This window comes from Nicotiana tabacum, chromosome 2 (genome assembly GCF_000715075.1).
Source record: "Nicotiana tabacum cultivar K326 chromosome 2, ASM71507v2, whole genome shotgun sequence".
NCBI lineage: Eukaryota > Viridiplantae > Streptophyta > Magnoliopsida > Solanales > Solanaceae > Nicotiana > Nicotiana tabacum.
In genome coordinates, this window is record NC_134081.1 from 117,141,880 (window position 1) to 117,155,490 (window position 13,611).

The 13,611-nt window shown below is 44.5% G+C and overlaps 1 protein-coding gene across 1 annotated transcript; it reads right to left on the minus strand.

The window, feature by feature from the left end:
• Positions 1-6,816: 6,816 nt before the first annotated feature.
• On the minus strand, positions 6,817-7,416 carry LOC142167901 (uncharacterized). Its single transcript, XM_075228351.1, has one exon. It carries the CDS (start codon positions 7,414-7,416, stop codon positions 6,817-6,819), a length of 600 nt encoding a protein of 199 aa, XP_075084452.1.
• Positions 7,417-13,611: the final 6,195 nt, after the last annotated feature.

The window sequence follows — 13,611 nt, forward strand, 5'->3', positions numbered from 1 at the left end:
AGTGGCCTCAAATGTCATGATCACAAGTATTATTTCTGTCTGCGGTAGGGATGCTTCGGTACTATTTGATCCAGGGTCTACCTATTCGTATGTTTCATCTCTGTTTGCTCATTTCCTGGGTGTTGCTCGGGATTCCTTGGGTACTCCTATTTATGTGTCCACTCTAGTGGGCGATAATGTTGTTGGGGATCGGATCTGTCGGTCCTGCATTGTTTCTTTTTGTGGTTATGATACTTGGTATGACCGACTTTGAGGTCATCTTGGGCATGGATTGGTTGTCTCCATATCATGCCATCCTTGATTTCTATGCCAATACTGTTACCTTGGCGATGCCAGAATTGCCTAGATTGGAGTGGAAGGGTTCGTCCGTCAGTATATTTAGCCGGGTTATCTCCTTCCTGAAGACTCGACACATGGTCGAGAAAGGGTATTTGGATTATCTCGCTTATGTGCGGGATACTACTGTAGAGACTCCGGCGATTGATTCAGTACCCGTGGTTTGGGAGTTCTCCGATGTGTTTCCTTATAATATTCCAGGCATGCCTCCGTATCGTGATATCGATTTCTATGTTGATTTAGCTCCAGGTACCCAGCCTATCTCTATCTCACAATACCGCATAGCTCCGAAAGAGTTGAAGGAGTTGAAAGAACAGCTTGAGGAGTTTCTAGCAAAGGGGTTCGTCAGACCGAGTGTATCGCCTTGGGGTGTACCAGTGTTATTTGTGAAGAAGAAAGATGGGACTATGCGGATGTGCATTGATTACCACCAGTTGAATAAATTTACCATTAAGAACAAGTACCAATTACCGCATATTGATGATTTGTTTGACCAGTTGCAGGGTGTTAGGGTGTTCTCTAAGATCGACTTGAGATCGGTATACCATCAGCTAAAGATTCAGGATTCCGATGTCCCAAAGACGACTTTCCGGACTAGATATGGCGATTATGAGTTTCTAGTGATGTCCTTTGGCTTGACTAATTCCCCGACGGCATTTATGGATTTGATGAACAAGGTGTTCAGGCCGTATATTGATTCATTTGTCATTGTCTTCATTGATGACATTTTGATCTACTCGTGTAGCATGGAAGAGCACGAGCAGCATCTGAGCGTGGTACTTCGGACCTTGCGGGAACAGAAGCTATATGCTAAGTTCTCCAAGTATGAGTTCTGGCTAGATTCTATGGCATTCTTGGGACATGTTGTAACAGGCAAGGGTATTAAGGTTGATTCCATGAAGATCGAGCTAGTTCAGAGTTGGCCTCGTCCTACCACATCGACTGAGATTAGGAGCTTCTTGGGGTTAACAAGTTATTATCGTTGGTTTGTAGAGGCTTTCTCATATATTGCATCACCTTTGACTAGATTGACCTAGAAGGGTGCTCCGTTCTGATGGTCCGATGATTGCGAGACGAGCTTTCAGAAGCTCAAGACCGCATTGACTTCAACACCAGTGTTAGTGTTGCCTTCCGGTTCATGGATGTATATTGTGTATTGCGATGCTTCACGCGTTGGTTTGGGTAGTGTATTAATGCAGGAAGGGCGAGTTATTGCATTTGCTTCATGTCATGAATCCCCATGAGAAGAATTACCCTGTACACGATATGGAGTTGGCCGTGATTGTTCATGCTCTTAAGATCTGGAGGCATTATCTTTATAGGGTGTCCTGTGAGGTTTACACCGATCATCGCAGCTTCTAGCACTTGTTCAAGCAGAGAGATCTCAATTTGAGGCAGCGCAGGTGGCTTGAGTTATTAAAGGAGTATGATATCACCATCCTTTATCACCTGGGCAATGCTAATATAGTTGCGGATGCCTTGAGTAGAAAGGCGGAGAGTGTGGGTAGTTTGGCATCTATTTCAGCAAAGGAAAGGCCACTAGATTTGGACATTCAGTCCTTGGCTAACAGACTTGTGAGGTTGGATATTTCAGAGCCCAGCCAAGTTCTTGCGTGTGTCATTGCTCAGTCCTCACTATTCGAGCAGATCAAGCTCGTCAGTTTGATGATCTGCACTTGTCGGTTCTCAGGGAGACGGTACTATAGGGTGGTGCCAAGTAGGTTACTATCGGTGAGGATGGTGTTCTGCGACTCCAGGGTCGCCTATGTGTTCCTAATGTTGATGGCTTGAGGGAGAAGATCCTAGATGAGGCACACATTTCTCGGTATTCTATTCATCCAGGTGCAACGAAGATGTATCGTGACCTGAGGAAATATTATTATTGGCATCAGATGAAAGACATAGTCGAGTATGTGGCGAGGTGCCTAAATTGCAGGTCAAGTATGAGCATCAGTGACCAGGTGGCCTACTTCAGCAGATGACTATACCTGAGTGGAAATGGGAGCACATTACTATGGACTTTGTAGTTGGGTTGCCGCAGACTTTGCAGACGTTTGATGCTGTTTGGGTCATTGTCGATAGGTTGACCAAGTCGGCACATTTTGTTCCGGTTGTGACCACATACTCTTCAAAATGGTTGGCCTAGATTTTTATTCATGAGATTGTTCGGTTGCATGGTGTACCTGTTTCCATTATATCAGATAGAGACACTCAGTTTACTTCACATTTTTGGAGGGCAATGCAGAGTGAGTTGGGAACCTAAGTAGAGCTCAACACAGCCTTTCATCCGTAGACCGACGGGCAGTCGGAGCGGACATTCCAGATCTTGGAGGATATGCTCAGAGCTTGTGTGATTGACTTCAGAGGGCAGTGTGATCAATTCTTGCCTTTGGCCGAGTTCTCTTACAATAACTGTTATCAGTCCAGTATCAAGATAGCTCCATTTGAGGATGTATATGGACGACGATGTCGTTCTCCCATCGGATGTTTGAGCCCAGTGAGGCTAAGTTATATGGTACTGATTTAGTGAGGGATGCCGTGGAAAAGGTAAAGTTGATTTAGTAGCGGCTTCACACAACACAGTCCAGGCCAAAGAGTTACGTGGATCAGAAAATGCGTGATTTATCGTTTATGGTAGGTGAGAAGGTTCTCTTGAAAGTCTCGCTGATGAAGGGGATCATGAGGTTCGGAAAGAAGGGAAAGTTGAGCCCAAGGTTTATAGGCCCATTTGAGGTGTTGAGACTAGTTGGGGAGGTTGCTTATGAGCTTGCTTTGCCTCCCAGCCTATCGAGAGTTCGTCCAGTTTTCCATGTGTCTATGCTCCGGAGATATCATACCGACAGGTCGCATGTGTTGGACTATAACATGGTTCAGTTAGATGAGAGCCTGGGTTATGAGGAGGAGCCAACTGCCATTGTGGACAGACTGGTTCGCCAGTTGAGGTCCAAGATGATTTTCACAGTAAAGGTTCAGTGGAGGGGGTCAACTAGTCGAAGAGGCAACTTGGGAGACCGATAAGGACATGTGGAATAGATATCCATACTTGTTTAGCACTCCAGGTATGATTCTAGACCCGTTCGATGATGAACGTTTGTTTAAAAGGTGGAGAGTGTAACGACCCTGTAACGACCCGACCGGTCATTTCGAGCTCTAGTGCATCGTTCAGCGGTCTGAGGCCTTGAGTAGCTTCACTTCAGGTATATTGACTGGAACGTGTTGCCGGAATTAAATTTCCGGAAGTTCAGAGTTGATTTGAAAGGAAAAATTCTAGTTTCGGAAGCTTTAAGTTGGAAGAACTGACTAAGGTGTGACATTTGGGTAAACGACCTCGGAATCGGGATTTAAAGGTTCCAACAGGTTTGTATGATAATTTTTGTCTTGGGAGCATTACCGGATGTCAATTTGGAGGTCCGTAGGTTATTTCGGCGCCAATTGGCGAATGTTAGAAATTGGATGATTTTTGGGAAGTTTGACCGGGAGGGCACTTTTTGATATCATGGTCGGATTCTGATTCCGGAAGTGGGAGTAGGTCCGTAATGTCGATTATGACTTGTGTGAAAAATGTTAGGTCAATCGGACTTGATTTGATACGGCATAAGATATAGGATTTGGAAATTTATAAGTTTGATTCGAGGCGCGACTCATGATTTTGATGTTATTTGACGTGATTGAAGGCTTCAACTAAGTTTGTATTGTATTTTGGGAAGTGTTGGTATATTTGGTTAAGGTCCCGAGTGCCTTGGGTGGATTCCGGATGGTTAACAGATTGAGTTTTGGACTTAAGAAATGCTGAAGCTGGGCAGCAACTGGTGTAATCGCTTCTGCGATGTTTTGGTCGCAGAAGCGAGGTCGAGCTCGCAGAAGCAAAATGGGAAGGACCTGGCAGTGGCCGCAGGTGCGAAGATTTTTCCGCATCTACGAGACCGCAGAAGCAACCCAGTGCTCGCAGAAGTGGTAGGGAGTGAGGTAGGCTGGAGGCGCAGGTGCAAGGTTTGTGCCACACCGCGGGACCGCAAAAGTGAATTGTTGGTCGCAGGTGCAACTCCGCAAAAGCGAAGTCTTTTATGCAGATGCGAAGGCATATGGGGCTGATGGATGACCACATAAGCGGTATTTTAGCCGCACTTGCGGAGCTGCAGAAGCAGTCAAGTGGCCGCAGGTGTGAGAGGTCGCTGGGCATTGTGTTCTTTTAAGAACGAGATTTGGACCAGGGGAGGCTTTTCATCAAGCAACACAAGGTAAGTGATTCCCAACTATTACAAGTTGAATATATGGTTTGTAAAGGGATTTAAACATGGAACAACAACAACAACGACCTAGAAAAATTCCACAAGTGGGGTCTGGGGAGGGTAGTGTGTACGCAAACCTTACCTCTATCCAGAGGGGGTAGAGAGGCTATTTCCGATAGACCCTCGGCTCAAAAAGACGAAAAGAGGAAAGAGAAAAGAGAAAAGAGACAATATATCAGTACCATCAACAAAAACAATCCATAGTAATAATAACATCACAAGAACTAGTGAATAGATGGAAAGTAGAAATAATAACCAGTAAATAAGGCCCGACACTATGAAAACGGAAGAGTAGTGTAGACATAACAATGACCACTAGCAGTCTAAATCTAAATCCTATCAGCCTAGTCTCACACTGGTAGACTAAATATTCTCAACTACATCCTAACCTACAACCTTAATGCTCGACCTCCATAACTTTCTATCGAGTGCTATGTCCTCGGAGATATGAAAACTCACCATATCCCGCCTGATCACCTCTCCCCAATACTTCTTAGGTCGCCCTTTACCTCTCCTCGTACCCAACAATTCCAGTCGCTCGCACCTCTTTACCAGGGCATCCAAGCTTCTCCTCTGTACGTGCCCGAACCATCTGAGCCTCGCCTCCCGCATCTTGCCATCAATGGGAGCCATGCCCACCTTCTCTCGGATGTCTTCATTCCTAATCATATCCATCCTAGTGTGACCGCACATCCACCGCAACATCCTCATTTTGCTACTTTCATCTTCTGTATATGTGAGTTCTTAACTAGCCAACACTCCGCCCCATACAACATGGCCGGTCTAGCCACCGCTTTATAAAACTTTCCTTTGAGTAGCGGTGGCACTTTCTATTCACACAGGACTCCAGATGCTAACCTTTATTTCATCCACCCCACCCCTATACGGTGTGTGACATCCTCATAGATCTCCCCATCCCCCTAGATAACTGACCCAAGGTACTTGAAACTGCCTCTCTTGGAAATGACCTGCGATCCAAGCCTCACTTCCATGCCCCCTTCCCTTGGCTCGACACTGAACTTGCACTCAAGATATTCCATTTCATACTGTTAAACCTGAAACCCTTAGACTCAAGGGCCTGTATCCAAATCTCCAGCCTCTCGTTAATGCCACTCCGCATCTCGTCAATCAGAACAATGTCATCAATGAATAATATACACCATGGCACCTCTCCTTGAATACAGTGTGTCAGTGCGTCCATCACCAGAGCAAATAAGAATGGGCTGAGCGCAGATCCTTGGTGTAACCCCATAACAACCAGAAAATGCTCAGATTCGCCTCCCACTGTCCTAACTCGAGTCTTAGCTCCATTATACATGTCCTTAATCGCCCTAATGTAAGCAACCTGCATGCCTTTATCCTCTAGGCATCTCCAAAGAACCTCTCTAGGAACCTTGTCATATGCTTTATCCAGATCACGACTCCCGATGGTGGGAATTCCGGGTCGTGACAATTGTTCCACCAACCTCCTAATAAGGTGGATAGCTTCCATGGTTGAACGCCCGGGCATGAACCCGAACTGATTGTCGGATATAGACACCGTCCTCCTCACCCTCACTTTCACCATCCTCTCCCTAATTTTCATGGTATGACTTAATAACTTGATACTCCTATAAGATATTAATTAATATTAGACAGTCAGCCACTCCAAACCTGCTCTACCCGCACACCTCCAAAATTCTATTGGAATCTTGTCAGCCCCGGTAGCTCTGCCCCTGCTCATCTTACGCATAGCCCCCATGACCTCCTCAACCTTGATGCGCCTACAGTACCTAATATCACGGTGACTCTCAAAATTTCCCAATTCACCTAGCATAATATTCTGATTCCCTTCTTCATTTAGAAGTTTGTGAAAGTAAGTCTTCCATCTCCGCTTAATCTGAACCTCTCCCATCAATACTCTACCGTCCTTATGTTTGATGCACCTCACTTGGTCCAGATCCCGAGCCTTCCTCTCTCTCACCTCGTCCAGCTAGAATAATTTCTTCTCCCCGCCTTTGGCCCCTAGTTTCTCGTATAGACGACTAAAATCCACAGTCTTAGCCTCCGTGACCGCCAGTTTCGCCTTCTTCCTAGCTACTTTATACGTCTCCCTATTCGCAATCCTCTCTACCTCGCATGTGCTCCCTACTAACTTCGATTACACTACTTTCTTCACTACCACTTTACCTTGGACCACTTCATTCAACCACTAGTCGCCTTTGTGCCTGCCAGCATAACTCTTCAAGACTCCCAACACCTCTCTCGCCGCCTCCCATATATAATCCGCTATCGTTGACCACATATCGCTCGCATCACCACTACTCCTCCATGCTCCCATAGCCGATAACCTCACTTCCAACTCATGAACTTTATCCTTAGTCAAGGCTCCCCACCTGATCCTCAGTCGATCTCGTGCTGTCCTCTTCTTCCTCTTCATCATAATACCGACGTGCATCACTAAGAGCCTATGCTGCGTTGCGAGGGTCTCACTCGGGATAACCTTAAAATCCTTACACAACCCTCTATCGCACCTCCTAAGGAGAAGATAGTCAATCTGAGTCTTCTCCACCGTATTCTGAAAAGTAACCAAATGCTCCTCCCTCTCCGGAAAACTAGAATTAGCAATCACCAGTTCAAATGCCTTAGCGAAATCTAACAGCAAAGTACCTCCTGCGTTCCTATCCCCAAAAACAAAGCTGCACAATCTCATTAGGTGGAATACTATGCACAATCTCATCCAACCCCTCCCAGAAGCGCCTCTTAACCTCCTCATCCAAGCCCTCTTGTGGCGCATACGCACTAACGACATTTAGGGTGCACTATCTAACCACCAACTTAATAGACATTAACCTATCATTCTCCTGCCTAACCTCTACCACAAACTCTCTAAGTTTTCTATCCACCAAAATGCCTACACCATTCTTACCCTTCAGAACTCCAGAGTACCACAACTTATACTTGTCTGCATTCCTTGCCCTCGATCCTACCCACCGAGTCTCCTGGACACACACTGTATTGACCTTCCTTTTCTGTAGGATCTTCGACATCTCTATAGACTTACCCGTCAATGTACCTATGTTCCATGACCCAATTCTCAACCTATAGGCACCGTTGTGCCCCTTACCTCCCTAGCCTCCCCGAGGACATGAACTTACTCTACCATCCCAGACTACAACCACTATACCTACAACAGACTAAGGAGAATCACTCACACACAACAGGCAAACAAACCAGACTAGGAGAAAAAAAGTTGACGCTAATAGAATGCTTTACACTAATGTGAACTAAGAAGGCAATAGTTTAACGAACACAAAGAAAAGAGAATAGGAAAGCGGGAGCTACCAACACCCGGGAATAGAACCTGGAAGTTGTCTTGGTATACACGACGATGTTGTGGCACCTGGCTCGTTCACGTCCAACTTTCCACCGCCCCTTACTGCTACTTGCCCTAGCAACCCTCCTATGTTTGCGCGCCCACTCCTCGCTCGTCTCCAATAGCCACCACGTATTACCTGAAAGACAAAACCAAAAAAAAGGTGCTGCCTCCGCTACCACTGGTGGAGCCCCAACAAAAGCAAAGAAGAGAAAACAAGAGAAAAGAAGGGGGGAAAAATAGTGGGGGGATAATGTCCAAATAGTCTATAACACACAAGTACAAAGAAGAGGAAAAAAAGAAGGAAAGAAAGGGAGAAGAGCAAAGGGGGTGGACAACGAGACTAAAAATGAGTTGAGGTCAGAATGTTGATTTTAATAAAGCTTTGGCTTTATATTCATTTGGTATATTTAGTAAGAATTATTGGATTTGTAGGTTTGGACCAGCTTTTGACGCCCTTTCAAACGTAATTAATTAAGGATATATTTCACAGAACTAGGAGGAGAGAGGAAGGCCGTACAGAGTAGGGGGATAAAGGCGTTGCCGACGTCGCGCCGGCAGTGAGGGGGGAAGAAGAATGGGACGGGAAAGAGAGATGAGGCATGTGAGAGAGATAAGGGAAGAGAGATGGGGATGAGAGAAAGGAGACTTACCTTGGGGGGGAGGTGGTCGCCGGCGGCTGTGCTGGTCGTCGGTTGTTAAGTAACCATTAGGGTTGTGCGTCGCAGAGATAGAGAGAGAAAAGTCGGAGAGAGAAAAGTAGAGTTTATTTAAACATGGAAATTAGTAGATATGTCGGGTTTTTGGTAGAAAACTTAGAATTTTGTATTTTCAGAATTTTATCACGAAATTGGACATGGAATTTGGAATAAGTTATATATTTTAGTTCGTGGTGTTATGGATAAGGTTTATCTTCGAAAAGTTTCGGAATTCAGGCACGTGGGCCCGAGGGTTGAATTTTATCGACTTTTCGAGCGGAGTTGAGAATTTTTTAAATTGATTAATTATGGGTATGAGAATATATTTTGCTTGGTTTGCACAATTGTTTGAATAGTTTTGGATCGACTGGCATCGGTTTGCGGTGTTAAAGAGGCTTTGGAGCCGGTTATAGAATTTCGGAGCAAGGTAAGTCTCCTGTCTAACTTTGTGAGGGGGAAACTACCCCTAGGTGATGTATTTGTTATGTGTTACTTATTGCGGGGGCTACGTACGCACAAAGTGACAAGAGTCCGTGTGTAGCTAGATTCATATTATGTCCGGGTAGAGTTAGGCTCACACCATGCTATAGCTGTACTACTTGAGTTATTTCCTGTCTATTAAATTCCTTTATTTCTACGATGCGACTTGAGACTAGACTTGTGTAGCGTAATGGACTTGCTATCGTAGAGATTCGACGAGCTTCATGATTAGCCGCTATATAATTGTACTCTCCTTATGAAATTCTCCTGTGTTATGCGTTCTCATCGAAAAGTTCCCATACAATCTATAACTCACTTGACTATTCGTGAGTGGGGTCGAGGACTCGTCAAAACTTCTTATTCTAATGGGATTGGTCCGTTTGCCTCAACAGGATAGATACATCTATGGTTCGTGCCATTCGACCCTCGGCAGTTTGTACACTAATGGGATCGGGTCATACACCATGACAGGATTTATGTACCTCACTCTCATGAGAGCGGGCCGTTCGCCTCGGCAACAAATAGATGTATCTATGGTTTGGTAAGGTTTGGTAATGTTATGATGGATCGGTCCGTACGCCTTGACATTTCTATGAAATACTATTATGAAATCGTGCGTAATAATGGGCAAGGAGTCAGCATATCTGTGAGCTTCACCTGATTGAGCTGTGACGACCTATCTGGTAAGCTCTATATTATATATACTTCGATTGGGGAGGTATCTACTAGCTGAGAGTTTGAGGTATCTTTGAGAAGAGGGTTATACCACGTATTTACACTTGTTATTTTCGTTTACTTACTCTAATTCACATCTGTTTACTCCTATTATATTGCTTTATTGGACTTCTAGTAAGTGTCGATGTCGACCCCTCATTACTACTTCTCTGGGATTAGGCTAGATACTTACTAGGTACGCGTTGATTTACGTACTCATGCTACACTTGCTGCACTTTTTGTGCATGTACATATATGTCTGATGGTCGTTTGGGATCAATGGCGCGTCTATTGTGGGGACTTTGCCGTGAACTGCATTCCATGTCACGCTCCGCAGCCTACAGTGTCCCTATCAGAGTTATTTATATTTTTCCTGTCTAATTTGTATTCTAGACAGATGTTGTATTTTATTATATTTCCTAGTTGATACTCATGCACTTGTGACACCGGGTTTTGAGTGTTTCCTTCAGGGTGCTCATTATGGTGGCTAGTGTAAGCATTTTTATTCACTCTATAAATTCTATTTTATACTTCTCAATTAAGGAAAATTATGATTTCAAATACTAAGATGAGTAGTTAAATTAGTGAATCACCGTTGGCTTGCCTAACGGCGGCGTTAGGCGCCATCACGACCTATAGTGGATTTTGGGTCGTGACAGACCTAACCTGTCATTTTGCTTTCTAGAACCCTATCCCCCTAAATAAGACTCACCGTATGTGCTTTTACTATTTTATGACTTGCGGGGATAGTTAGTCCGGGATTTGGAAGGGTTCAGGTTAAAATCGGAACACTTGGTTCCTAAATTGGCTTTTAAAAGGCGAAGTTTGACTTTTGTCAACATTTTGAGTAAATGACCTCGGAACCTGGATTTGATGGTTCCAATAAGTTCGTATGATGATTTTGGACTTGGACGAATGTTCAGACCGGGTTTCGGATGACCCGGGAGCATTTCAGCGCTTAAGGTTAATAGTCGGCACCTTAAAGATTTTAAAGTTCTTTAAATTTGGTTTAGAGTAGGTTTTGGTGTTATCGAGGTCTGTTTGAGATTCCAAGACCGGGAATAATTTTATATGGTGATTTAAAACTTGCACGCAAAATTTGGTGTCATTTCGAGTAGTTTAGGCATGATTCGACACGTTTGGAGCTAATTGGAAGAACTTGAAGTTCATACGTTGAATCGATTTGGTTTGGGGTGTGATTTTTAATTTTGGTGTTGTTTTTCGTATTTTGAGGGTTCGAGAATGTCTGTCTCATGTTTGCAGACTTGTTCATATGTTTTGATGAGGCCTCGGCGGCCTCGGGTGCAATCCGGGCAATGCACAGATTGAATTTAGACTCAAAAGGGGCTGCTGGTGCACCAATTCTGGTGTGCCCGGACCTGTGAGCTTTGGGCCGCAGGTGCGAGCTCGCAAGTGCGTAACTGTGGCCGCATAAGAGGTTTTGGGGCAGCTGGCTAGTGGTTCGTAGACGCGGAGAGGCACGCACTGAAGCGGCCTCACGTCTGCGAAGAATCGCCCGCAGGTGCGAAGAAGCTGCAAATGCGCTTCAACTTCCGCAGAAGCGGGATCCTATCAAAGAAGCGACCAGCGCTGGGCCTGAGGTGTTCCGCAGAAGCGCACCAGTTTCTACATAAGCGGTACAATAGGTGTGGCCCAGGGACCGCATGTGTGAAAGTCCTTCTGGGCAGATCCTTCATTTAAGTCGGGACTCATCTATTTTTGAGTCCATTTATTGCACTTTTGGGTGATTTTAGAGCTTCTTAAGAGGGGTATGCACCTAGCAACTTGGAGTTAAGTAAATGATAAGTAAATGTAATAACCCGACCACTCATTTTGAGAGTTGCAGTCCCGTTCCTCCATTTACTGCTCATTCTATACTTTATAGCTGTTATGTGACTTGTCGGGGTAGTCAGTTCGGGTCTGGTAAGGTTCTGGAATGAATTGGAACACTTGGTTCCAAGGTTTAAAGCTTAAGTTGAAATAGTTGACCAGATATCGACTTATGTGTAAACGACCCCAGAATAAAATTTTGATGATTCCAATAGCTCCGTATGATGATTTTCAACTTAGGAGCGTGTCCGGATTGTTAATTGGAAGTCCGTAGGTAAATTAGGCTTGAAATGACTAAAAAAGAAATTTAAGTTTGGAAGGTTGACCGGGGAGTTGACTTTTTGATATCGGAATCGAAATCCAGTTCTTAAAAGGTTGAAATTTCTAAGTTTCATTAAGCTTGAATTGGAGCATGATTCATGGTTTTAGCGTTGTTTGATGTGATTTGAGGTTTCGACTAAGTTCGTATGATGCTTTAGGACTTGTTGGTATATTTGGTTGAGGTCCCAGGGGCCTCGGGTGAGTTTCGGATGGTTAACGGATCAAATTTGGACTTAGAATAATTGAAACTTGCTGCTGCCTACTGATGCAATCGCACTTGCGGAATTTGGCTCGTAGGTGCGAGCTCGCAGAAGCGAGCCTGACATCGTAGAAGCGGATGGTCCGCATAAGCGGATGAGGCGTCGCAGAAGCGCGACCGTAGAAGCGGACTCCTTCTCCGCAGAAGCGGGAGATTTATAGCCAAAGCGGAACCACAGATGAGGTTAAAAATTCCGCAGAAGCGGAACCTCTGGGCAGTATACAAAAATAGTGGGTTCCGAGTTTTTGTCAATTTTGGACATTTCCAACACGGTTTTGGGGCGATTTTCAGAGAGAATTCACGGGAAAACTTGAGGTAAATCACTTGTGATCATTGTTAGTCAATAATATTGGATTATCATCGAGTATTTTGACTACATTACATGTTTTTAAGGTAAAATTAGAGGATTTGGGCCTAGGGATTTCAAAATAAGAATTTGAGATTTGGAGGTCGAGTTGATGTCGGAATTTGGTACATTTGGTATGGTTTGACTCGTGATTGAATGGGCGTTTATATTTTGTAATTTTTGTCGGGTTCCGTGACGTGGGCGCTACGAGATTCAAGCCGATTAGAGTCAGAAAATTAAGGGAAAAACATTCTTATTGACTGATTGAGCTTGGCTTGAGGTAAGTGACTTGTCTAACCCTGTGTGGGGAAAATCCCCTTAGGATTTGAAACTGTTGTAACATTTTGTGATATGTGAGCGCTGTGTATGCGAGGTGACGAGTGCGTACATAGGCTAAATTTGGAAATATAGGTTCTTGTTGAGTAGTCTTCTTTTAAATTCTTTAACTGAGTTGCCTTGGCATATGTAGTGATCATGTTTAGTCTAGTATCACATGTCTACGTGACTTAACTCTTACGTGCAATATGTGCAACATGCTTAGCTGAATTACCTGCTTTCCTTGATTTGATTTAAATCTTTAACTGTAAGATTCTTGCTGAAAATTCGTGTTTCCTTCAATTACCTGTTGCATATTTTCTTTGGGACTACGAGACGGTTCCTCGGGAAATCCCCCTGTACTGCATATTGACTTTGGGACTACGAGACGGTTCCTCGAGAGATCCCCCTGCACTGCATATTTACTTTTGGGACTACGAGGCGGTTCCTCGGGAGATCCCCCTGTACTGCATATTTACTTTTGGGACTACGAGGCGGTTCCTCGGGAGATCCCCCTGCACTCCATTTTTACTTTTGGGAGTACGAGGCAGTACCTCGGGAGCGGGGTACTCTCGAGGTACCGCCTCGTAGTCCCAAAAGTAAATCTACAGTACGACCTTTATTTACTGTGCTGATATTTTCTGAAACTTCTTATTGTTTAAATCCTC

Coding starts and splice junctions, on each gene's coding strand:
- LOC142167901 (XM_075228351.1), bottom strand. CDS start 7,416: ATGTCGTTAGTGCGTATGCGCCACAAGAGGGCTTGGATGAGGAGGTTA.